This window comes from Eumetopias jubatus, unplaced genomic scaffold, assembly GCF_037043125.1.
Source record: "Eumetopias jubatus isolate StellerSeaLion01/CBP00866 unplaced genomic scaffold, mEumJub1_p1.0 scaffold_4, whole genome shotgun sequence".
Lineage (NCBI taxonomy): Eukaryota > Metazoa > Chordata > Mammalia > Carnivora > Otariidae > Eumetopias > Eumetopias jubatus.
The window spans coordinates 53,445,602-53,472,859 of NW_028274810.1; the positions used below are offsets into that span (position 1 = coordinate 53,445,602).

A 27,258-nucleotide genomic window follows, 5' to 3' on the forward strand; every position below is an offset into this window, starting at 1 on the left:
TCTCCACACGCAGGGTAAATTTTAAACATGCACACAGACACACACACCACACACACACACACACACACACGACCATATCACTCTCCTGGTTCAAAAGCTTCCACTGTAATTAGAATTGTGTAAGACTGTTGAATCACAGATCTGAAACAAATAACGCAACATATTTTAAGAAAAAAGAAAAAGAAGAAGATAGCAGGAGAGGAAGAATGAAGGGGAGTAAGTCAGAGGGGGAGACGAACCAGGAGAGATGATGGACTCTGAAAAACAAACTGAGGTTTCTAGAGGGGAGGAGGGTAGGGGGATGGGTTAGCCTGGTGATGGGTATTGAGGAGGGCACATTCTGCATGGAGCACTGGGTGTTATGAACAAACAATGAATCATGGAACACTACACCAAAACAAATTATGTAATATATGGTGATTAACATAACAATAAAAAAATTAAAAAAAAAAAAAACCCAAACTCTGTAACCCTGGCCTACCACATGACCTGAATCCGATACCTCTGACCACATCTCCGAATATTCCCCTCCCTTATTCACTGCAAGCACAAAGGCCTTCTCTTGGGTTCCTCCAACTTCCGAGCTCATTCCATCTCAGAGGTTTTACGGGTGCTATTTTTCCTGGTTGGAGCACCTTTTGTTCTGGATTTTTGCGTGGCTATCTCTTTTTCATTCAGCCCAAATGCTATCTCCTAAAACAGGTCTTCTTTGACCTCTGTAGCTGAAATAATAGTCCTTACACCTACCTGACCCTCTCCATGTCTTATTTCTTTTGTGGCACTTAACATTTTAGGACATTATCATATACACCCAAGTATAAGGAAAGATTTTTTTTTCTCAAAAAATTATCCCTGAAAAAAAGACAAAATTCTTTTTAGGTTTCTTATAAAGTCTATCATAGCACCTGCTCTTAACTATCTTATTTTTTTTAATATTTAATTTAATTCTGGTTCTAAATCCTTCTAAAAATCACCTGACAGAATTAGTTTTAAAAAGAGAACATAATGATATTTTATAAATTTTATATATATTTTTCCTGTGCTATAACTTCATGACAGAATTGCTTGGACGTCATTGTAATTATGTTGCAGAGACTACAAATATATCCCTAGAGGACAAATTATTTGAACGTCCTAATGTTAAAATACAATGTCATATGGAGATTCAAATAGTGGCATATCCCCAGTAACTTAGAAAGAAGTGAAGGTCAAGTTGTGTGGAAAACTGTGTATGAGATCCCTGGAAAACTGGCTCTAGTGATGTCAAAAACAACGATGCCAAGATGCATGTAAAGAGTTGGTATATAATGGTTTCAAGAAATATAAGTGGAAAATAGTAACACTGTTTCATTTTATATTATATATAAAATACATACACACACAAAACAGAGTTAATAAATTAAATACTTTAAGTGAACATTGCCTGTATTATTCACATTTGTAATCGTATGTTCAAGTTGATCAAAAGAAACTGGGAATCTATGCATTAAGAATATGGGACACTACCTATTATTTGAGTTTTTATTATAATCAGATTTGTATAGCAAATTATGTAGGTGTTTTACTTTTTTATTGTTTCTCTCTGCTCACTATTGGTTGTCTCCGGCTTATGAGGCAAGAACTTTGTCTCATTCACCAATGTTTCCCCAGCTCTGAGGTCAGTGGCTGACACACATGAGCTTCTAAGAAATATTTATTGAAGGAATAAGTAAAGGTATAAAATAAATAAATAAAGGTAAAAACAAGCCCCTAATTATTTTCAGAAACTGTTATCTGAGAAGTGAAAAAGTAACAACCAAACGATACATATCCATTAGATCCAGGATTAAAAGAAAAACTATTTTTAAGAAAGAATTTAAGGGGTGCCTAGGTGACTCAGTCAGTTAAGTGTCTGACTCTTGGTTTTGGCTCAGGTCATGATCTCATGGGTCATGGGATCAAGCCCCTCATCAGGCTCGGTGCTCGGTGGGGAGTCCGCTTGAAGAGTCTCTCTCTGCCCCTCCCCCTACTCATGCCTGCTCTCTCGCTCTCTCTCTAAAATAAATGGGTAAATCTTTAAAAAAGAAAGAATTCAAGTTACAACTGCAGAGATCATCTATACTACTCTTAAAACATTCTAGAAGCTGCTTTTAATACTCCTCAATTCTATATTTGCTGTCCTGACCGCATTGGTCAAAGCAAGAGAACCTATTGAAAATTTTTGTAAGCAATGTTTAACCTATTTGTGTGGCTGGTGTTTAGATATAATACATTTTTTATGCATGACTTACCAACATTTATGGGCTGAACTGACATTAGAGGTGATTGAAAATTTATTCCACCAGACGTGATTTTCAAATACAGAAGGAGAGTGTGGTTGAGTTTGGCGGCTGGCACAGGCACATGGCATTCACAGCTGTCGTGAGCACTGCAGTTGCACTGAACAATCTGAAAACGGCCTTTCTGGGGGACCAGAGGTGACTCTTCTAACGCTTCAGGCCTACGTGCAAAAGAAAGAGCCAAATATTAGCATAGGTGACAAAAATACATGACAAAAATCCAAACTGAGGTGAACTGTTCTGGACATCCAGCTTAAATGGCATCTAGAAAAAAATGGATACATTATATCAGAGATGCAAAGATAAGGGTTCAAGCAGGTTAGCCATTAGAAATAATAGCAGCAAGAAGAGAGTGAAGCAATAGCCAAGTACCAAAAGGAAAGTAGCATTTTGATCCTAAAACTCTATACCCAGAGAAAATACCTTTCAAAATAAACATGAAATAAAGGCTTTTCTCAGGCATGCCAAAACTGAAAGAATTCGTCACGATCAGATCTGCATTATGAAAAGTGCGAAAGAAAGTCCACCAGACAAAAAGGAAATGACAGCAGATGGAAATCTGATTCCACACAAAAAATGAAAATAACTGGGGCTCCTGGGTGGCTCAGTCAGTTTAGCGTCTGCCTTCGGCTCAGGTCATGATCTCAGGGCCCTGGGATCAAGCCCCACATCCGGCTCCCTGCTCGGTGGGGAGTCTGCTTCTCCCTCTCTTCCCCTCTCATGCTCTCTCTCGCTACCTCTTACTTTCTCTCTCTCAAATAAATAAATAAAATCTTCAAAAATAAAAAGAAATGAAAATAACTTTAAAAGGGTAAATATCTACTGACTGCTTAAAGCAAAAATAATACCATGGAGTGTAGGGTTTATAAAACAGGTAGAAGTATAATGTGTGACACTGGCTCTAAGCTTGGGGGAGAGAGACGTAACGTAAGTGTGCAGTTTTAATGTTCTCATACTATACATGAAGTGTGATGATATTACTTAGAGGTACATCCGTCAGATTGTAATAAGTTAAAAACCTATATTATAAATCCTAAAGCAACCACTAAAATAATAAAACAAGGAGTTATAGCTAATGAACCACAATAATCAAGCCAACAGAGTATTAGTATTAAGACAGAAAAATAGATTAATGGAACAGAATAGAGACCAACACTTATATGCACAGCCAGCTTCTTTCTACAGAGGCGCAAAAGCAGTTCTGAGGAGAAAGGGTAATCTTTTCATTAAGTCATGTGGAACAATGGGATATCTATATGCAAAACAAAACAAATTTCAATCCATACTCACACCAGATTCAAAAATTAATTCAACATGGATCATCAGTTCAAATGTAAAACCTGTGCCTGGGTGGCTCAGTCATTAAGCGTCTACCTTCAGCTCGGGTCATGATCCCGGGGTCCTGGGATCGAGCCCCACATCAGGCTCCCTGCCCAGCGGAGAGCCTGCTTCTTCCTCTCCCACTCCCCCTGCTGTGTTCCCTCTCTTACTGTCTCTCTCTCTCTCTCACTGTCAAATAAATAAGTAAAATCTTTAAAAAAAAATGTAAAACCTAAAGCCATAAAACTTCTAGAAGAGAACATGGGGACAAAAATTTGTTACCTTCAGTAAGGTAACATTTCCACAGATGCAACACTAAAAGCATGATCCATAAAAGAACAAACTGATAAACTGGATTCTTATCAAGATTGAAAACTCTGATTTTGAAAGTAAGACACTATGGAACAACAAGAAGACAAGCCATAGACTGAGAGAATGTATTTCTCAATTATCTATCTGATAAAGGACTTGTCTCCAGAAGATATAAAGAACTCTCAAAACTCAATAATAATAAAACAAACAATACAATTTAAAAATAGGCAAAGATTTCACCATGCACTTAGAGAAGATAAATGAATGAAAATAAGGATGTGAAAAGAAGCCCAAGGTCATTTGTTATTCAGGAAATGCAAATTAAAACCACAATGATACCACTATCCACATATTAGAATGGCTAAAATTTTAAAAATTAATTATAAGGATGTGAAGAAATTGGAACTCTGATCCACTGCTGGTAGGAATGTAAAATGATACAACTTTGGAAAATAGTTTAGTAATTTTTAAGTTGTTAAAATTACACCTACCATACGATTTACACATTCTATCCCAGGTGGTCATCCAAGAGAAATGAAAGTATATGTCCTCTCAGAGACTCATATACAAACAAACACAGAGACTTGTAGCAGCTTTATTTGTAATAGCCAAAAACTGTAAATAACTCGAATGTCCATTAACAGGTGAATGGATAAACAAATTGTGGTATATCCATATAATGGAATGCTACTTCACAATGGAAAGGAATGAACTACTAGTGGATGCATACAACATTAATAACTCTCAAAATAATCATGCTGCATGAAAGCGTGACAAAAGTACTGTATGATTGCATTTATATAAAATCCTAGAAAATACAAAGTAACCTACGGTAACAGAGAGCAGGTCATTCATTGCCTGGGGACAGTGGAGGGTGATGAGGGTGGTAGGGACCACAGGTAGGGGCAGTGGGTGGGGTTACAAAGGAGCGGGAAGCAATTTTGTGATTGGCAATATATTCATTTTCTTTATTAGGGTGATGATTTTATGAGTGATTTCATATAGAAAAACTTATCAATTTATGCTTTAAATATATAATAAGCTGTGTAAACGTGTACAGTTTATTGTCTATTAATTTTATGTCAATAAAGCTGTTTACCCAAAAAAAGAAAATTTAGGAAAAACTTTTTAAGCAATACTTTGCCTAACACTGTAAACCTACAAATGAATGAGCTAACCTTACAAAGTAATTGCAGGGGCGCCTGGGTGGCTCAGTCGGTTAAGCGTCTGCCTTTGACTCAGGTCATGATCTCAGGGCCCTGGGATCAAGTCCTGCATCGGACTCCCAGCTCAGCGGGGAGCTTGCTTCTCCCTTTCTGCTCAACAGCCCCCCTTCCACGCCCCACCCTGCTTGTGCTCTCTTTCTCTCTCAAATAAATAAATAAAATCTTAAAAAAAAGTAATTGTAGTTTTTCCTTGACTTACGATGGGCTACCTCCTGATAAACTCATCGCAAATTAGAGATATCCTAAGTTGAAATGCATTTAATACACCTAACCTACCGAATGTCATAGCTTAGCCTAGCCTACCTTAAACATGCTTAGAACATTCACACTAGCCTACAGGTGGGCAAAATCATCTAATACAAAGCCTATTTTATAATAAAATGTTGACCATCTCATGTAATTTACTGAATATCTTACCAAGAGTTAAAAAAAAGAGAGAGAGAGAGGATGGTGGAAGTGTATCAGTTGTTTACCCTCATGGTCACGTGGCTGACTAGGACTTGCCGCTGCCCAGCATCAGAGGGAGTATCCTACCACATATCACTAGTCTGGGAAACAATCAAAATTCAAAACTCTACTGAATGAGTATGGCTTTCACACCATTAAATCATAAGTCAAACCATCGTTAAGTGGGTGACTGCCTATAACTAGCTGGGTTGAATTACCTAACTCAAGGCACAAAGGTGAATAGAATGCAACCAAGACACAGAGTTGTTATTTCTGATTTATTAGTGTTGTTTTTTTTAATCTGCATGGTTGCCTGGAGAGTCTAAGCCTAGCTGTAAATAAGAAGACTTGTTTGGGGTGGGGGGAGTCATGGGGGGAGGGGTAACTAATATTTCCCCGTCTTCCTTGAGCCACCCCATTCTGTCCATAAACACCTGTGCCTTCTATCTAAACCACTCTATCTTTTTTAAAGAACTTGGGGATGGGAAGGGAGTATTAATATTTAGACATGATCACTGCCTTCAGAATTCCTGCAGTCCTTTTGGAGGGAAAAGACTGTAAGTGCTAAATACACTAATTAAAAATTAGTGTGGAGAAAGCACTGCTTTAGAAACTCTGCTAATTAGCATATACCTGAGAATTCACATATAAATACAACGTAAACGAAATCGACCCGAATCTTTCATACATACACCACTAGTATTAAATGTGAATTCTGATAGATTTTCAAGTTTCCTGAGATAGACTTCAGTATTACTTTAGTCCTAAAAGAAATCAATCAAGAAACAACATTTACAGTTCTTTCAACGTGCAAAGCAGTCTACTGGGCACTGTGTCAGAGATAATAATATTGTTAGAAGCACACTAAATTAACACCAAGACTTAATATCAAGTCCTTCCATTTGCTTTTGAGCCATAAGACCATAGAGAGGTAAGTTCTTCTTTATGAGCCTTGGTTTCCACAATCAATAAAACAGAGAAAAATGCCTGCACCATCTCCCTTTATAATGCTGTTGTAAATATAAAAGACAATTACATAAAAGTATTTTTGAAAACTTTAAAGTGCCATACACCCATAAAATAACACTTTGAATTAGAGTGGGGATGACTTAGCATTTTCAATTTTATCTAAATCTTACAAAGCCAATGAAATGTCATTTTTTGAAAACATCACACTATGCCTTTTAGGTATTTTTTAAGTATTAAAATAAAGGCTTTTATGAAAAGGGTATGGAACAAATTGAGTAAATTGGGGTCTTTTATGTCAGAAATATGCCTGTACAGTATTATGCTTTGATTGAAGAACTCCCAAATTTTACAGCAAAAATAGAACAGAAAATAAAGCATACATTCTTCACTAATGCTTTCTAAAGGACAGAAAATTCTAGTGATATTTTTCTTTTTTAAAACAAAAAGAAAAGTTAGAATTATACCGTCTTACTGTAGATGGTCTTGTCAATGCCATTTTTTCTAAATAGAGTGGGTATTTGTAGAATCGGGCTGATTACCAATTAGATTAACTATTTGGTTTCTCTATCACTTTACTGTTGTGTGTTCTATTTAATTAATCTCATTGTTAATTTCTTTATAATTTCAATATACACAAAGAAAACATACATACTATATATTTATAATAATGACTATATGTAATATACGTGTTTATTCTAGTAATTCATTAATTGTGATTCTTTCTTAAAGGCATCTCCATTCAGAAATTTCCCAAACCACCCCAACAGATATTCTCATTGTAAAACTCTAAGAATCAATCTAAAACTAATTTTCAAATGTTCTACACAGGGGTGAGGAAACTACAGCCCACAGGCCAAATACACCTGTTTTTTGTACAGCTTGTGCGCTAAGAATGGTTTCTCACATTTTCAAGTGGTTTAAAAAAAAAAAAAGAGGAAGAATGTCCCATGATACATGGTAATTGCATAAAATTCCAAATTTCCGTGTCCATGAACACAGTAATGGTTATTCATTTACATATTAACTATGACTGCAAGGTTGGAAGAAAGACCATATGGCCTGCAAAGTCTGAAATATTTGCTATCTGGCCCTTAAAGAAAAAATTTTCAATCCTAGCTATTGGCCAGAAACATTTTGTACTCCCTACTGGTGGGAACTTGATGGACAAAGGACACAAAAATAGAAAATCCACATTAAATATATCATCACATTTCCTTGTATAGCATATTTACAATTTACATATACACCTTGGGAATCACTAATTTAATTTTCAAAATACCTTATCAGGGAACTAATATCACCTACTTTATAAGCGAGAAAGTGAGGCTCAGAGACAATGTGGACCTGAAACTAGTCTGAAGTATTGTGCTTCCATGTTCCTTGCTCACTTCCTTACACCCAAGACGTCTTATTATCATAAGACAAATTTCCCTGTTACTGTGGCCACTTTATTATTTTATTTAGGGGATTAATACACTAGTGGCCACAACTAAAAAAGAATTATAATCTGAATCATCTTAACACTTCCATACATCAGAACTTTAAAGAATTAGAGGATCAATTCAATTACTTTTCCTTGAAGAAAACATGAGATATTTCTCATATTTATGAGAGCATAAACTGCAAAGTTTGTATGAAACCTGGAATACAGGAGCCTTGTTACTTGTCAAAGTCAACATTAGATCTTCTTTTACCTTTGAAAAGAAGTCTTAAGTATTTGTGAACATCAAACAGCACTCTAAATTTTGATAATTTTAAAGCATAAGGATTAAAATGAAAATAAAAATTTTAAAAATAAGAAAGGAGATACATTGGCTTAAAATAATTAAAACTTAAGAACTTCTGAAATCCTTGAAAAATTTTTATGCAGCAAAGTATCTTATACCTTGCCAACACACACACACACACACACACACACACACACACACAAATTCAGTGCCTCTATTTAATCTCTCTATATGTGAGCAAACTTTATTAAAAGTGAAAATAGTAAAATAAAACAAAACAAAGCATTTCTCAAATTTTAAATTTAGCTTCTTTGCAAATTTTATCATTTGGGCAATTTTTCTACTCAGAAGTTAGATATATAAATATTTAGTACCAAAATTTCATTTTTGATAGACACAGTAGTTTATACAGAGAGCACATTCGATCCTCTGACCTTTGGTCATATTATTTGTTCCCAGAATTATTTTTCTACGAATATATTAAAACTTACCTAAGCAAAGATCTATGCTAAGTTATTACAGGAATAACATCAAATGGGCTCCATGCAAGTTCATAACTGTGACATAAACTGAGAGCAAACCATGGTGGACAAATGAATACATGGGAATTGTTTAAAACAGTATTAGTTTTGTATATCATTTGATCAAGTCACTTATTTTAAATCTCAGACTGGTAATCTATACAAATGTTACCCAAAAAATCTACTTTGCCAATCCCCCAAATTTCAAAGACCAAATTAGTATCCCAGACTAGTCTCATGATCAGAATCACCTGGAGCCTTGTTAAAAATAGACTGCTAGACCCTTCATGGAGAATTCAGCAGGTCTGGGACTAAGGAACCTGTTTTCAATAAGAGCCATACATTGGTTCTCAAAGAGTTATCCCCAAACCACTAGCATCAGCATCCTCCGGAACTTCATAAAAATGCAAATTACTGGCTCTACTCCAGATCTCATGAATCAGGCCCAAATGAGAAGTAATGGCCTAGATAAATCTCATCAAGGAGACAAGTTTAAGAGGCATTTTGTAAAATACGAAGTACTCTTCAGATGTAAGATATTACCAAACAAATGGAAAATCAACAAGTATGAAAGGGAGAAAGAAAAAAGAAAAAGAAAAGAAGAAAACAAAACAAATGAACCTTAAAGTATATCAAGTTAATAGTATAACCACATGGGTAGAGGGGGAGGGGAATCTTTTTTTTTTAATTTTATTTATTTGACAGAGAGAGATAGACAGACAGCTAGAGAGGGAACACAAGCAGGGCAAGTGGGAGAGGGAGAAGCAGGCTCCCGGCTGAGCAAGGAGCCCGATGTGGGGCTCGATCCCAGGACCCTGGGACCCAGGACCCTACACTGAAGGCAGACACTTAACGACTGAGCCACCCAGGTGCCCCGGGGGAGGGAAAGCCTAATTAAAAATTTGGAACATAGTGTTTTGATCATGTAACCTTTAGCCTTAGCAAAGGCAAAATGAGTGTAGACAAATATTGTACTCTAGTTGGTATGGTTGTTTTTCACAGAAGTGTAGCTTAGCAATTCCAAAACTACTTTACATGTGTTCTAGGACTAAGCAAATGGGTTAGATATTGTGGGAAAGGGAAGCCAGGTTTCTTATTGCTGGAAAAAAAAAAGAGAGAGAGAGAGAGAGAGAAAAGAAAGAGGGAGGGGGAGGGAAAAGGGAAAGGAAAGGGTGGGGGAGAAAGAGGAGAGGAAAGGGGAGGGGGGGGGAGTGGAGGGGAGAAAGGGGATGGAAGGAAGAAAGGAAGAAAGAAAAAAGGCTAGAATGGATCCTATGATTTTGGGCTAAAATGAGAGATATTATGGGAACCCAGTTGGCTCAGTTGGTTGAGTGTCAGGCTCTTGGATTAGGCTCAGGTTATGATCTCAGGGTCGTGAGATCAGGCCCTGGGTTAGGCTCCATGGTCAGTGGGGAGTCTGCTTGAGATTCTCTCTCTCCCTCTCCCTCTGCTCCCCACCAACTCTCTCACTTTCTTGCTCTCAAATAAAAAAGTCAATCCTAAAAAATGGGAGATATTAGTATGAATACATGCTTTTAATATATGTATATACAGAGATATAGAAATATAGATTTTTGCATATTATATATACATATACATCATGTGTGTATTGCATGTACACATACATGTAACTAGCTCTGTAGCTGAGAGGGTCCAGAAACAATGCTACCCACGTAATTTCTCTCCTCATGTTCATGTTTTCCTTTATATCCTTGAGCATGTGGAGCATTGTAATGTCATCCTTGCCTGCTACTTTTATTATTCCTGTCATTTCTGGATCTGTTTCTATTGACGGATTTTTTTTTTCCTCCTGGCTAGGGGTTACATTTTCTGTTCCTTCACATGTGTAGTATTTTTTTACTAGATGCCAGACATTGTGAATATTACATTTTTGGGTGTTGAATTGTATTGTTTTGCTTTAAAGAATGTTGGACTTTGTTCTGGCAGGCAGTTAAGTTACTTAGGCACCAGTTTGAACCTTTTTTCTTTCAAGTTTTTTTGCGGAGAGAGTAGCCTTGACTCTAGGGCTAATTTGGCCCCACTTTTAGAATGTGGCTATTATGGGGTTTCTACTGACTGTCATTGATATTCACCAATCTGCCTGATAGAAACTTAATTATTCCTGGTCCTATGTAACTTTAGAGAATTGTTCTCTTCCTAGTGTTTCTTGCCCAACTTAGTGTTTCTTACCCAACATCATGGGCAGATTGGTAATCAGTCAAGGGGACCCCAGTACTAATTCTGTGAACTCCCTGCTTCTATACTCTGCCCCACAAATTCAAGCCTCCTTACACTCTCTGAACTCCTATCTCTGTTTCCTTGATCCAGCAATGTCACTGGGCTCCACTTGAGTTTCCCAGCCCTGTGCCAGGTTCTGGAAATTGCCTCTAGTCCAGAAAGACTAATTCAGGACTCACTTTGTTTCCTTTCCTTAGGAATCACAGATCTGTTCGGCTTTTGTCCCATATCTGGAAGTAGATGTTTCTTACATTTTATCAAATTCTCTAGTTGTTTACGACAGAAGAGTAATCCCAGACTGTATTATTCCCAAAAATGGCCAGAAGCCATTTCTGTTGACTTTATAATTAACTTCTGAAAATATAATATATTCAAATCATTCAAAACTTTATTTTCTTTAAAGAAAGCAGTGAAATGGGGTGGTGACTTGATGGAATGTGTGATCTGTGTTATCAACTGAGAAGAAAACTTGATAATGCAAGAAAGAGAGGGGATAATTGCAAGCGCCAAGTCCTTGAGTAAACTACAGGGGATGGACTCAAAACACATGAGAAAGTGTTCGCTTTAGATTGGAGCACAGAGAACTCAACCATGATTAAAGAAGAGAAGGAAACCGTGTGGGCACTGATATGAGCAGGCTAGTAGGTTTAGGTGAGAAAGCAATTATAAGAGAACCTCTCCCCTGCTCCTGTTTTCCTGCTGAAAATCAAAATCAAGGTCATCAGGGAGTGTCTCTGGCTCTCTCTCAGGGAAGCCAGCAGCCAGGTTGTAGTGTACCCTATAGAGAAATCCACATGATAAGCAAATGAAGGAGACCTCCAGTCCCAGCCAGGGAGGAACTAAGGCCTTCCATCCAATGGCCCATGAGGAACTTGGAAGCCCAGAAACAGATTCTCCTGAAATTAAACCTTGAAATAACTGCAGTTCTAGCTGACATCTTCACTGCAACCTTGTGAAAGACCTCGAGGCACATGTCCCCAGCTAAGCTGCACCTGGATTCCTGACCCACATGGCCTGTGAGATGATAAATGATTGTTGTTTTAAGCCACTAAACTTGAGGTAGCTTATTATACAGCACAGATAACCAAGGCAGGTATTGGTACCTGGAAATGGGATGCTGCCATACAAATACACCTAAAAATGTGGGAGTGGCTTTAGAACCAGGTGGCTTTAGAACCAGAGGCTGGAACAATTTGGAGAAGCATGCTAAAGAAGGCCTAAATTGCCTTGAATAGACTCGAGTGGAAATGTGGAGTTTGAGGATACCGTCAGTGAGGGCACAAGAGGAAGTGAGGAACGTGGACTGGAAACTGGAGGAAAGAGAATCTTATGTAGAGGCAGAAAGCTAAGTCGCACATAGTGTGTGCCTCCTGAACTGGGCGATCTGCTGCAGGAAATTGCCAGGCAGGTGTTTGAAGGTGGCCTCTTGGTTTCTTCTTACCACAAGAGGAGAGATACACATTAAGCAAAGGGCTGTTAAACAAAAGAAACCAAGAGTTGAGAGCTGCGAGATGCCTAGCCGCTCGAGATGGCGAAGATGTCACCACTAGAAAATGGCTTCCAAGCAAAGATCAAAGAGAAGGTAGAGGAGGGCTTATCTCTAAGAGATCTTCAGGCTTTCATCTAATGGGGTGAACCCCAGTGAGATTCACAGAAGGCTGTGTGTTCTTGTGAGAGAACACGGTAGCAGAAACACTACTAGCTCAGACTGAAAGGGTACAAAATGAAACGAAGCCATTGGATTCCCAAACTGTGCTGACAGGAGGCATGCTGAGGAACACTCCCCCCCACCCCCCATTGCAGAGATGTGCAGCCCTTCAGGAAAAAGAAACTCAGAAGGCAGAGCCAAGAAACACAGAGAATTATTCCTGAGGTTGAGGTAATAGAGGGAATAAGCCTAAGGTTAAGAGGAAGGGGAGATGGTCAGAGAGTGGGATCCTTGAAACTGAAATTACAGACAGAGCATGCCTACCAGTAATGGCAAGGTCTGGAGTAGGTCCACGAGAATGGGAGAACTAGATGGGGTGAAGAAACAAGAATAGGGAAAGTAAAGCCTTCAAGAAATTGAAGATCATCTATATGGACATGGAAATCACCAAGAATGCTGATGGGGGAATAGTAAAGAGAAAAAGTAAAGCAGGGGTTAACAGTTACAGAAGTCCAAACCCCTTGGATGACCCTTACTTACTCATCCATCTCCACTTCTCACCATTCCCCAGCTTTATAACCCAAGCAGGCTTACCTTTTCATGTCCTCAAATGTTCAGATGTGACTGTGGGACCTTGCAAATGCTCCTCACTCTACCTGGTTCCTCCTGTGTCCCCTCGTAATCCAGACAGATACTTCTGCTGCCTGTCTGTATATGTTTTCACAAGTCCCTGTGTTTATTTCACCAAAGTGTTTTCAAACTTTGTTATGCCCCTCGTCTTCACTGTTAGCTCCAGGAGGGCAAGGGCTGTGTCTGAGCTGTTCAACATGGTTGCCCACCCTCAGCTCAGTAGCTGGTGTGCACAGTAGACATCTCATAATGGAAGAAAAGGATTTCTCTTCCAGGTCAAAGATAAAGCAGTTATAAATAGCACATTTCTATGGTAGCTCTCCTTTTGGATTCTCTACAAACATTAATATCTGAGCTCAAACAATGTTTTCCCTTACAGGACATATTTATAGGGCTTTAAATCCCTTATAAACATTAGGTTTTAGTTCCTTTAAAAAACATACTTATTTACACATGGAAGCATTTGAAAGATTTCTCAAGAATTCTCTAATGTCTGGAGAAGGGGATATTGATTTAAAAATTCTTCTTACAGTAACCACCTTTATGGATTTTCCCTCCCATGGAGGTCTTGTTCATTATATTGACCATCTCTTCCTCCTAATATGAAATTTCTTATTTAAATTATTTGGAGACATAGTGCCCAAAGATGCACACAACAGAATTCAGGACAGAAACAGCATGTAACAATGGGTAAAATGGACATATTAACCAAATTGTATAAAGGAGAGAACAATTAATGTGGTGGGGGGGAGAAAAAAACCCCACAATGTTTCTCAAATTGCATGCAATTATGATAAGTTTTCCTGTGCTGATATTTTTAAAAACCTGAGTTCAAAATAAAGGCAGGTCAGGGAGCCTGGGTGGCTCAGTCAGTTAAGATTTCCTCTCAGGTCATGATCTCAGGGTCGTGAGATGGTGCCCTGAGTCGGGCTCCATGCTGGGCATGGAGCCTCCTTAAGATTCTCTCTCCCTGGGGCCCCTAGGTGGCTCAGCCATTAAGCGTCTGCCTTTGGCACAGGTCATGATCCCAGGGTTCTGGGATCGAGCCCCGCATCGGGCTCCCTGCTTGGCGGGAAGCCTGCTTTTCCCTCTCCCGCTCCCCCTGCTTGTGTTCCCTCTCTCCTGTTTCTCTCTCTGTCAAATAAATAAATAAAATATTTTAAAAAAAAAGATTCTCTCTCTCCCTCTTCCTCTGTACCTCCCCCACCTTCTCTCTCTCCCTCTCTAAAAATAATAATAATAATAATAATAATAATAATAATAATAATAATAAAATAAAAGCAGGTCAAAAGAATCTGCTAAATTCATCATATGAGCAAGTTAAAAATCTAGTTAATGTATCATTATTTTCTCATTTTTCTGGGTCTGACAATTTAGATGAACAGACCAGTGGCTACTTGGCCGAGTAAAGTGAAGTGAAAATTCTCAGCTGTAGGTAAGTTACTACGCAATTTTGTAATGTTCTGACATATTCATGTGTGTCTTTTTCTGAAAATGCATACCTCAAGACATAACTATAACCTATACATAATAAAATTTAAATCCTTACACATAGCCACAGTGCTTTAACCCCAAGCACACTGCCCTAGCTTCCTGATAATGTTTGAAATTATCTTGAATAGGCACCCAGAGAATTTCTGATCACCATCCAAAATATTTAGGTCTTCGTAGGAATGTGCTACATTGCAAAGGAATTCTTTTGTCTGAGCTAAAATCTATTTTGCTCAATAAAGCAGGAAATTTTCTACTCCAAACTTCAAATATATCTCCATCCAAAAGAGCGCTTCCTTTCTTTCCTCATTACTTACAGTTGAAGTGAGCCTCCTTCATCTTGAGATGAACCTTCCATCTGTGCTCTTTTCCTGGAACTTGCTTATTTACATATTCACTCTCAGTCATAGATCTTGAATGGGTCCCCTCCCACCCTATCTTCAACCTTTCTCCCCTTGCTGGGTCATGAACTACAGACTAGAAATAAGCTCATTCTTTCCTGTCCTTTAAATGTCCACCCTTGGCTGTGCTTTACCAATTATTACTCCAACCTTCCCACTTTACAACCTGTTACATTGTGGGCCTCTAGAGATCTATAGCTCAGTCATTTCTGTTGTGAACATGTATCAAGGTTTCCTGGCTGCCCAGCATTTGTCTGGAAAATCTAACATTTCGTACAGCTCAAACAGTGGCGGCTAGGAGCACGTTCTCACCAGATAGTCCCATTCTGGACCTTGGCCCTAAAGAGAATTGCACAAAGAAGCAGGGGCTAGTAGGGGCTTCCAGAGTTATCTAGAATTCAGCGGCACTAGACCCCACCTAAGGCTTCCACAGCAATCTTGTGCTCCCACGGTTTCATGTTCCTACCCAACATACAACAGTAACCACTAAAACTGAAGCCATGTGCATATCTGCCCCAACCACTAGCCTCTGATGCCTCCAAGACAGAGATCATAACTCTTCTTTTTTTAACATCTTTAAGTTTCTTTTTTAAAATTATTTTAATTTACAAGGATGTACTACATGCTGGCTAATTGAATTTAAATTAAAAAATAAATTATTTTAATTTAAAATATGATTGTTTTAAATATATAATTAATATAATTATTTTACTTAAAATTTACATAACATAAAATTTACCATTTTGAGCATACAGTCCAGTGACAGTAGTATATTCACACTGTCGGGTAATCATCACCACCATCCAGCTTCAGAACTCTTCTCACCTTCCCAAACTGAAACTCTGCACATTACCCCCACCCTTAGTCCCCGGTAACCACCATTCTACTTCCTATCTTGACTCATGTTTATATGGACAGTTTCTAGCACATCACCCCTCAATGGTATGATCTCAAAAACTATAGAACTGAAAGAAATTAGTCCCTTTCTCCTTAAGCATCACAGAAAAGAATTAGAAAAAAATTTTAAAGAACTAAAATTCACATAGAAATGATATGTAATATCACTAGAGTTTTTAGAAAACTTGAATGATGTCTTAGCTGGAATTATAAGTGTATGGCTATGTAAAACCACCATCTTGGCTCTCTAGCCAGCACAAATAAATATTGAGCACTTATATTTTTAAGCTAATAAAATGAGCAAAGATGAGAAAAAAAAATCTACCTGAAAAAGAAATGTATAATAAGTTTTTCCCCTCACTCAAATATCTAAGACGCCTGAACTGAGTTCATCCTTCTTTCAGAATATATGCCCATTCATAACTGCAGTGGCTTGCTACCTTAATCAACAGGAGGAGCAAAGAGGAAACCTAATAGAGATGAATATTGCATGAAAAATGTATAAAACTGGGGCGCCTGGGTGGCTCAGTCGTTAAACGTCTGCCTTCGGCTCAGGTCATGATCCCAGGGTCCTGGGATCAAGTCCCGCATCGGGCTCCCTGCTCGGCAGGAAGCCTGCTTCTCCCTCTCCCACTCCCCCTGCTTGTGTTCCCTCTCTCGCTGTGTCTCTGTCAAATAAACAAATAAAAATCTTTTAAAAAAAGTATATATAAAACTGCCTTCTAGAAATGTACATACATACAAAAGGAAATATAAAGAGAGGAGAGCTTTCATAATCCACTTCTGTATACGAAAGCTCTTGCATTAAAAAAAAATTGTGTTGTAGAAATTTCCAAATTAATTTATTTGGTACTTACAGAATATATAAAAGGTGGACCTTAAGGTCATAAGTATTGAAAGGAGTCTTAAATAATGTCTCCATATAACAGATGAATAATTTCAAGTCCTCTTTCATCCAGCACTGTATGTTCCAGTTTGCACCTGAATTAAAAATAAACTACATTAAATCTGAAAAACATTCTGAACAACTCAGTGAAAGAGAAGAACTAAATTAAATTTACCAGTATTCTGATACAATTTCCATTACCTATTCTAAGAGAAAAAAACCAGCTCTAACCAGTGGTATGTATCTGCCCAAGTCACCTAGCTCCTGAGGCCCCCCATTTCCTTTTAGGTAAAATAAGACAGTTAAATTCTCAAACTTTTTCTTTTTTTAAATCTTGAACTACTTAAGTAGGACAAAAAGACCTCAAAAGTCACCTAGCTCAGTTCATGCTTGCTTTCCAGGAGAAAAGAAAATATTCAATATCAAGGTACCAGCAAATGTGGAGCAGTATTTATGTGTCTGCTTTAGCAATAAAAGCACAGTGATTCACATGTGAACTATGATTCATGTCTTAAATTCTTGTCATTGTAATATTATAGTCCCCAAATACAACTGATGCAAGTATACTTCACCATGCACTGAAAAACTCACCTGGTAATAAATTATTGGTGATTTGTAATTTAAAAAGCAAGAATAGCAAAAACTAGAAATAATGGCTAACCTAAAACAGTGCTAACATATTTCCCCAAACCTGAAGGATTTCTAGCTGGTAGGCATTTTACAACACTGTTGAGCCCTTATGAAGTAAACAGCATGCCTGGTAGAATAATCAGTTGAAATCCTCAGTAACCATCATTTAACCTACTAATTTTAGTTAAACTCACTAAGAAGTGACTAGTTATGCAAGCTTTATTTATGTGTAAAATTTAAATCTACAGCATCATAATCACTCCTCTTGAAAACTGAAGAAAGTACTAACATTTTTTGATCGTTTCAAAGCTCATCACAAAGGCCCTGACTTATTAAATTCATCCTTGGTATATTTAATAATCACCAAATGGCTAAGTTCCCCTACAAATGAAAAAAAAATGCCTCATTTAATATTAAATGAATTGTATTAATTAATGGCCATAGAATCATTTGGAGACACTAGGAGTTATTACTACTAACTTGTTTTAAAACTCTCATTTTATTGTATATTTATGCTTTATTCTTATTCCTAAGCTGATTTCAATAAACTGGAATGTTTCTTCCATCTAATCAGTGATACTCAACCAGGGGCAACTTGGCCCTCAGGGGCATCTGACAGTGTTCAGAGATATGTTTTGGGGAAGGAGCTACTGGTAGCTAAGAGGCAGAAGCCAGGGATGTTGCTAAATATCCTACAATGCACAGAAAGGCCCCCCATAACCAAGAATTGTCTGGCCCAAAATGTTAATAATGTTGAGAGTGAGAAATTCTGATTAACCCTTTATAGGAGTGCTATACTTATGTGTGTCTCTGTTTTCATATTGTAGGTCTCTTTGTATTGCTGAATCAATTGATTCTGCTCTGTTAGCTTTTCCAGAAGGCTTGGAAACAATTTTTTGGTTTTGATTTCCAAATGCAGAATTACTAACTACCCTAGCCACATTCAGTATGCATTATACTTAAACAACAAAATACCCCTTGATTTAAAATATATAATCAGCTACAGAGAGATTCCTCACTTGGACAAATATTATTCATAAGTGTTTTAAAACTTAATTCAACAGTTGAATATTTTTTAAAGATTTTATTTATTTATTAGAGACAGACAGACAGACAGACAGAGAACACGAGCCGGGGTGGGGGAAAGGCAGAGGGAGACGGAGAAGCAGACTCCGCAACTGAGCAGGGAGCCCAACAAGGGGCTCAGTCCCAGGACCCTGAGATCATGACTTGAGCCGAAGGCAAACGCTTAACCTACTGAGCCACCCAGGCACACCCAACAGTTGAATATTTTGAATATTTTATCTACTCAACAAAATGAGGTGTGCTTTTTCTATTTTAAAGCAAATTTAGAAGATTACAAGAAACGGATTTATAGGTAAAAAGAGTTCCCTCATTGCATTTTTATAAGATATAAAATAATTTGGGGCTCATTAGTTTGGTCACATGATGAATCATAATTTTATTACTAATACAAAATGATGATAATGTATTAAGAATCCCATCCATATTACATCTATTTCATACAGGTTTCAGAGAATGAAAACATTTTGTTTAAAACAGTTAATAGGTAATGCTTGGAACATCAATATACTTACCTATTTGTTGAAAAACTAAAGAATTCACTGTTGAAACAAATGCCTTCCCTTCAATGTTGTCTGCATGTACAGAACAGTTTTTATCTTCCTTGCTCCAAAAGCAACAGTGGAAAGTTGTTTTGGAAGATAAGTTAGAAAAGTAGGTAGTACTCGAATTCAATTTAGCTTCAACAACTGCCTCATAATGTTCACTCAAATTGGAAGTATTCTTTGAGATTCCGGTTGGCAAGAGGAAGTCATAGGTTGTATTTGTTGGCATGCAAGACAGCTTAAATCTCCAGGGAGTGATTGGATATGCCAAGTTAAATGCAGTTGTCAAATAAATAAATTCTGTTAGGATATTAAAAAGACACACAGAAAAACAATCATTTTGACTAAGACATAAATAGGAAGTATCTAAGATTAAACCAGGTAGTGCTCAATTATTCAAATTTCTACTTGTTCAGTCTGTGCCTGATGCAGAGCTCTGTGCTTCCATTATACAATGGAAGGTACATTAATTTACTGAGATAACTTCATCCATTAGCACCTCTTTTTGGAAATTCATGCTTCATTTTCCTGATTAATCTAGCCTTCTATATTTATATTTTAATGAAAAAATTATAGCTAAATATTTCAATTGCTTTTTCTAAAAAAATTATTCTAATGAACTTCCAGTATAAGCAGGAAATATCTGGATGTGCAATTATATAAGCAAATATTAAAGTGCTGTTTTAATATTTCTCAAAGAAAATAATACCAAAATGTTAGCACTACAAGTGTTTTTAGAAAGGGTTTTTCTTCGGTATCAGGACAGCTGGATAATCTCTTGAATCTACCCATGATCCTCAGATATATGACACGTCTAAGACATGGCTTTAATGCACTCTCCAAGAATCAATGTACAATGACAGGAATATTCCATTGCTGATTAAAGACAATTCTCACTTTTTCTACATATAAAAATTAAGAATAATTATATAATCTCATACCCAAAAAATTCTCAAAAGTGGTACTTGTTTTTTTAATAAGTAATTGTTTGAGAATTAAATAATAATTAATTCTCATTAATTCTTTCTTTTACAAGCTACTCATACAATTCAACAGCCCTGTTGCCTCACATACAAACCAAAGCAGAATTCGGAGAATTTTGCATGGATTTTCATGGAATGAGAATTCTGAAGAATTAGGGTAAATGTAAAAATGTAAGAAAATAGCAATTGTTAAAAAATCAATTCACAAAAAATGTTTTAAATCATAAAGCTAATATATATGAAAATATCTAAACAATATATAGGTAATGACTGTTAAAGTTTGATTTCTAAACTTCTCCATAAAAACAAACTAACATAAAAATGTATCAGATGCAAAAATTAAAGCAAACATCATTAACATGACTAATACTCCGCCCACACTGATAACAATTAGGTATCATAATATCACCAAAAGTGACTCCTCATTACAATTGTGTTCCTTTGGACTTCATCTTTCTAACATACATTTCTGAAACTAGCACATGTCAATAAAAATAGGCCATTTCTTTGATTTTACAAAACTATGAATATTTGTTGGTGTTAATTAAAAGCACATTTTCTAGCTGCACATGGAATATTCATTTGGCTGAACTGAAATGAGCCTAAAATCCTCAAAGAAGTATTTGAAATGTAAAATGTAATAATTAATGTCATAGACATAGCAACTATTGAATCAGTTTAATTAAAAGATAGTTCTATTTTGCATGCTTTTGCAAACAATATTTCTTTCCCTCCAGATGAACCCTAAACAGCCAGGAGTCCAGAATTTTATCTGAAGGCATATGTTATCATGGTAACAGCATCCCAAGAACTCTTCTGATTCACAAAACTTCATCAAACAACAAACCTTTCAGAAAGTCAATGTGAAACACATTGAGTGGAGCCTAATAAAAATTAGAAAATATAAGAGAGAATGAGTATGTTGTTACTTTTTGATAGTCCCTTGTGGCATCGTTTTTGACTCTGTTAATAGTGGAGTTATGCTGGGTATTTTCTGTAAATATATAGATGGCTACAAGGAGAATGAACAGTATGCACAAGGAAGACTTGTAGAGAAACTCGTAAGAGCACCTTCAGATTGGATTAGCCAAGGAGATGCTTAGAACACACAGGTAGACAGCTGGATAATCTCCCAATATGGTTGCCAGATAAAATGGGTTTTGTTAAAAATAGCCTGACTTTAGGTTTTTTTTAAGATTGTATTTATTCACTTGATAGAGAGAGAGAGCACAAGCTGGGCAAGATGCAGGCAGAGGGAGAAGGAGAAGCAGGCTCCTTGCTCAGCGAGGAGTCTGATGCGGGGCTCGATCCCAGGACCCTGGGATCATGACCTGAGCTGAAGGCAGACGCTTAACCAACTGAAGCCACCCAGGCGCCCCTAGCCTGACTTTAATTTTAAAATACTTGGAACACAGCCTAAGTTAGATGATTTGAGGTTTTTGTGTTTTTTTTTAAATCAAAATATCTCTACAATGCAGTAAGAAACAAGTGAGAATAGTATGCTCAATAGTCATTGGTGGGGTACCTGGGTGGCTCAGTTGCTTAAGTGTCTGCCTTCCACTCAAGTCATGATCCAGGCCCTGGGATGGAGCCAGGCCTCGGTCTCTCTGCTCAGCGGGGAGTCTGCTTCTCCCTCACCCTCTGGCCCTCCCCCTCCCCCACTCATGCTCTTTCTCTATCTCAAATAAATACATAAAATCTTTTTAAAAAAGTCATTGGCAATGGGTGACTAATTTCAAACAGAAGCATGCTATGGTGCACAGTAGTTAAAATCACGAAATTAGAAAATCATCTGTAAGCTTTCTCTTGAGGATATTCCTGCAGTGGGTAGGAGGAAGACTAGTATACATTCAATTCTTCTTCTGGTGGTATTCAAGATGGAAATTTTCAATGTAAACGTCATCCCTTGATAATATCCTCTTATAACATTACACTTGTCATTGTCTACTGCAGTTAAAATGTGGAATAGCATTTAAAATGGCATCTCCCTCCCATTTGAGAATAAATCCATTATTTTGTGTCATAGTGATATATTTTACATACCACCACCACGTAAACTGCTCCTTGATACAGAGAATTAGTTTTGACTATCATCTGATATATATACATTTATAATTTAATAATGCTACATTTACTAAATTAAAATTAAAACATTCAAGTGTCACCATATCTTGTTTCTACGCATGTATAAGGGTGTTAGTGTACATAAATAAACTTTCTGTACTGTAAAAGAAAACAAAGTTAAGTAGCAAGCAACGGGCAGGAAGAAAAAATCTGCAAAACATAATAAATTGTTAGGGGCTTATGATGATTAAGGTTATGTGTCACTTGTCCAGGTCCATGGGGTGCTCAGTCATTTGGTCAAACAGTAGTTTGGGTGTGTCTGTGAGGATGCTCTGGATGAACTTAACATTTGAATCAGTAAAATGAGAAAAGCAGATTGCCCTCCCTAACATGGATGGCCCTTATCGATCAATTGGAGACCTGGATAGAACAAAAAGGCTAAGTTAGAGGGAACTCCAGCTGCCTGACTGACATCAGTCTTTTCCTTCCTTTGGACTCAAACTGAAACATCAGCTCTTCTTGGGTCTTAAGCCTGCAGTATCCAGACTGGAACTTATCCCATCAGCTCTCCTGGCTCTCCAGCCAGCAGCTGCAGTCATGGGACTTCCCAACCTCCACCATCTTGTGAGTCAAGTCTTTATAATAGATCTCTTTCTCTCTCTCTATAAATTCTCCTGGTTCTGTTTCTCTGGGGAACCCTGACTAATACAGTACTAAATATCAGTGACATTTTAGAAATTTTGAAAACTCATGAAAATAAAATCCAGCAACAAAATGGTCAAAGCACATGATTTAGAAAATTGCATAAGAAATATAAATGGTCGGGGCGCCTGGGTGGCTCAGTCATTAAGCGTCTGCCTTCAGCTCAGGTCATGATCTCAGGGTCCTGGGATCAAGCCCCGCATCGGGCTCCCTGCTCAGCGGGAAGCCTGCTTCTCCCTCTCCTGCTCCCCCTGCTTGTGTTCCCTCTCTCGCTGTGTCTCTGTCAAATAAATAAATAAAATCTTTAAAAAAAAAGAAATATAAATGGTCAGTAAACAGTCCTGAACCTCACAAATAATCAAGTAAATAAAACTGAAATGAGATGTCATGTTTTCCTTATCTGACAGGGCAGAAACGTGGAAGAATGATAATATACATCTTTGACAGAAATGCAACGGATATAGCATTCATGTACTTTGTGTTGGTACTGAAATGGTACAAAATTTTGTGGAGAAGATTTCACAGTACCTATCAAATGTTTAAATGTGCATATTATTTAACATAGAAAGTCCTCTGTAATAATTAATCAACAGGAATATTCTCCCAAATATACAAAGATATATGTATGGATTTCAATGCAGCATTATTTGTTACAAAGAAATGTCTATCAATGGGGAATTGGCCAAGTAAATTAATAATTTAAGGTACAGTCATAAGTTCTTTGTTATGCAACCATTAAATGAATAAGCATATCAGTAAGTACTCAGTAAAAAAAAAGTTGTCATGCTAAATTGAAGAGCTATTAAGCAGAAAAACACAGAACAATAGATATAGACCAATTCTATTTTTGCAACCATAGACACGAATTGTGTATGTCTGTTTGTGTTATAGTTCTGGAAAGCTACACATCAGGTTGGTCCCTGAGAAGGGTTTTCATTTTCACACTTACACTTTTGTTTGGTTTGTATTTTTAATCATGAGCATGAGAATTTCTAACTGCAGACAGAGGAAATTCTGCTAGCCAGTAAAAGAAACAGGATCCCGAAGGGCAAAATCTCTTATATATGGACATTTAAAAAGCTAATTACTTACCCCAATGTAACAAAGCCACACAGAAATTTTGACAAGTCATCTTACTTCAGAGAAGTAGACCTGAAAAACAGTACATCTAAAACAAATACACACACACAACACACAAAACACCTGACATCTACCTATACAAGCTGTCTGGGGAAATAGAAAAGGAAAAGGATTATGAATAAGTCTTTACATTTTAATCCTCTATAATACTCTGCGTCAATATCAGAGAAGTGTCTCACATGAAAGTATGGTTAGACATTATGGATTCATTCCCATGCACGTGCTATCTCACAGTTAAAATATAAGCCACAATTTCATATATGGCATATTCAAAAAATTTTTAATGTTCATTTATGCCATGACAAACCAGGACAGGCATCACAGGATAAGATCAAATTTTTAACTAAACAAAAGTGTTCATAAGTTTGATTCAATATGTACACAATCTAACATTAATTTTTTTATACTCAGTTCTTAAATTTCTCTTATTTTCTAAAGCCATTATATTTACTGTGATACTACAAAGCCAAACAGTTAACAGCACAGGTAATGACTGTATATTTATTTCCAATAAAGAGGAAGAAATTTCCCTGTATGCTTTTGGAAACCCCAAGTGTTTATCTGCCGATGCATTAATACACTGGAGAGTTATCAGAGTAATCTAAGGAAAGGTCGATGGCTTAATATATCCAAATGATAGGGTGACTTCAAGAGACAAGCTTTCCCATGAAGTCTACTCAATTTGAAATACATCTTAAATAAGATTATTCGTACTAGGACCTCATGAATTAGAACAGCAGCGTAATTTTAATATATTGGGCTTCAATTTGTAATGAAAGCCTAAAGGCTTTTGTTGTTCCAATGTTTTTTGTTATCTCAAATTGGGGATTCAGTTCACTACACAAAGTTAATCTGAGGTAAAAAGAAAAAAAAAAGCTCTGAATTAGGTGTCAGGAGTCTTGAGTGCCAATCTAGTATCTTCAACTCATCAGCTGTAGGACTTGGGACTTCAACACTCTAGACCTCAGGTTCCTCGTGTACAAATCCCCCTGATGGATGAGCTCTACAATCCCTTTCAGAGCTTCTCATGATTCTGAGAGATTTTATTTTAAAATAGAAGTCACAGCTTTACCACAAAGAATATTATAAAATATGACGTGAGAAACATATCTCATAAGTCATATCTGAGAATTGGTACCATGTGATGAGTAAATAGGAAAACATGTTTGTTTAGTTCCCGACTTAATAACTCTCGGGAAGAAAAGGGATGAGCATAAACATTTTACAGTCTGATAAATTTGTTTTTCAGCCTCTCAGTTTTTCGTCAGAAGTTTGGTTCTTTATACACTGATATCACAATGTGTCTTTAGGATTTCTAAACATCTGTTCAGTCTTTGGACTCCTCATTATCGGAACATATGAATTTTTTGATACCTGTTTCTGATGCAAAATTTTCTCCTAAGGGGAGGTTCCTGGGGGGGAATGGGTGAAATAAGTGATGGGGATTAAGACTGCACCTGTTGTGATGAGCACCAGCTGTTGTATGGAGGTGTTAAATCACTAAATTCTATGCCTGAAACTAATTTTACACTGTATGTTACCTAACTGGAATTTAAACAAAAATTTTTTTTAAATATCTCCTAAAATAAACCCAAATGCAAGTTTCATAGTCAGGATGTGTCATAGATACAACATATCATTAGACTAAGTGTTTTGAATGAACCAACTGGTGGCAAATAATTCAGTCTAACAATTGATTTGACTCACTTTTAACTCAACTTATCAGCTGAGTCAAATGACCAAATAGATCAGTTGTTTTTGCTTATAAGGCAAGTGTTCTTTTATTTAATGTTCCATGCAAAACACAAACTATTCTTATGGTTTGAATTCTTGCAGGCAGGTTTCACTCTTACATAACAGAGAAACAATCACAAAAATGAAAAGGGCATAGATGCAACCTTGAAGAGAGTGTGAAATATGGTCCCTGATATAGACTCAATGAGGCAAATATTTATACGACCCTACACTGTATCAGAAAGGAACATATAAAGAGGTTTACAAAAACACAAATAATACCAAAAAAAAATGCAGAAATCTTTAAACTGTGAGGAAAAAAAACCAAGCAAAGGGAAAACTAATGGTAAGACGACCAAAATAAGTGTAATATACAAAATACCATTCAGTTAAATTCACTTTTTAAAGATGAACTATTAATTTCTTTTATGCTTTCTTATGATCAAATTGTTCAACTATAAATTCAGAGTACTTTTAAGTAATCTCTACACCCAACATGGGGCTTGAACCCACAACCCCGAGATCAAGAGTTGCATCCTCTACTGACTGAGTCAGCCAGGTGCCCCTTCAGAGTACTTTTAAAACAAAATCAACAGCTTTGGGGAAATGTTCAAATAATCCTAACACTAAGAACAGAAAGAAATTTTTGCCTGAGTAACTTCAAAACAGGTTAACATCCTCATGAACATCCTAACAGTACTAGACTTTCATGGAAACTTCACACGATTCAACAGTTCCTCAGCCCCTCCACTGCTAGTACCCTATTCTAAGCCACCATTATCTCTTCCCTGGACAGTCAGCTGTGCCTCCTAACTGCTCTCCCTGCTGCTACCCTTCCTCCTCTCCAGTTCAGTCTATTCTCAGTGCAGCATCCAGAGTGGTCTACATCATGTCTGTCTTGCCCCAAACTCTACAGTACTCTCCTTTCCACTCTGAGTACAAGTCTGAGTCCTGCACGGAGCTACAATGTCCTGGATCTCGAGTGCCCCTCTGACCTCATCAACTACTGCTCTTCTTTTGTTCAAGTCACCTTCTCGGAGCCTTTCCTGACTAGCCCATCTAAAATTTCAACACCTTCCCCACCCTCACATGCATATCTGCTGTTACTGCTGAATTTTCTCCTTAACACACTTATCACACTACCTAATGTGAATATGACTTCTGTTTTTCTTGCTTATTGTCTAACTCTCCCCACTAGAATGTAAACTCCACTAGACCAAGAGATTCTTTTTACTATTTCCTTTTCATCATTATATCCTTCACACATAGAAGCCTGCCTGTCACCTACTAGGTGCTTTCTGTATATTAACTGAATGAATGAGTGAATGAATGAATGGCATGATATG

General features: G+C 37.1%; 1 protein-coding gene across 2 annotated transcripts in view; it reads right to left on the reverse strand.

The window, feature by feature from the left end:
- Positions 1-24,170, reverse strand: part of LEPR (leptin receptor) — a 63,622-nt gene extending 39,452 nt beyond the window's left edge. For both annotated transcript variants that reach the window (XM_028102519.2, XM_028102520.2), the window contains exons 1-4: positions 24,131-24,170; positions 19,260-19,589; positions 17,003-17,126; positions 2,271-2,479 (exon numbers count right to left, since the gene is read on the reverse strand). In XM_028102519.2, coding sequence (XP_027958320.1) covers positions 2,271-2,479; positions 17,003-17,126; positions 19,260-19,589; positions 24,131-24,170 — 703 coding nt within the window. The remainder of the gene's footprint in view (positions 1-2,270; positions 2,480-17,002; positions 17,127-19,259; positions 19,590-24,130) is intronic.
- Between the last annotated feature and the right edge of the window lie 3,088 nt (positions 24,171-27,258).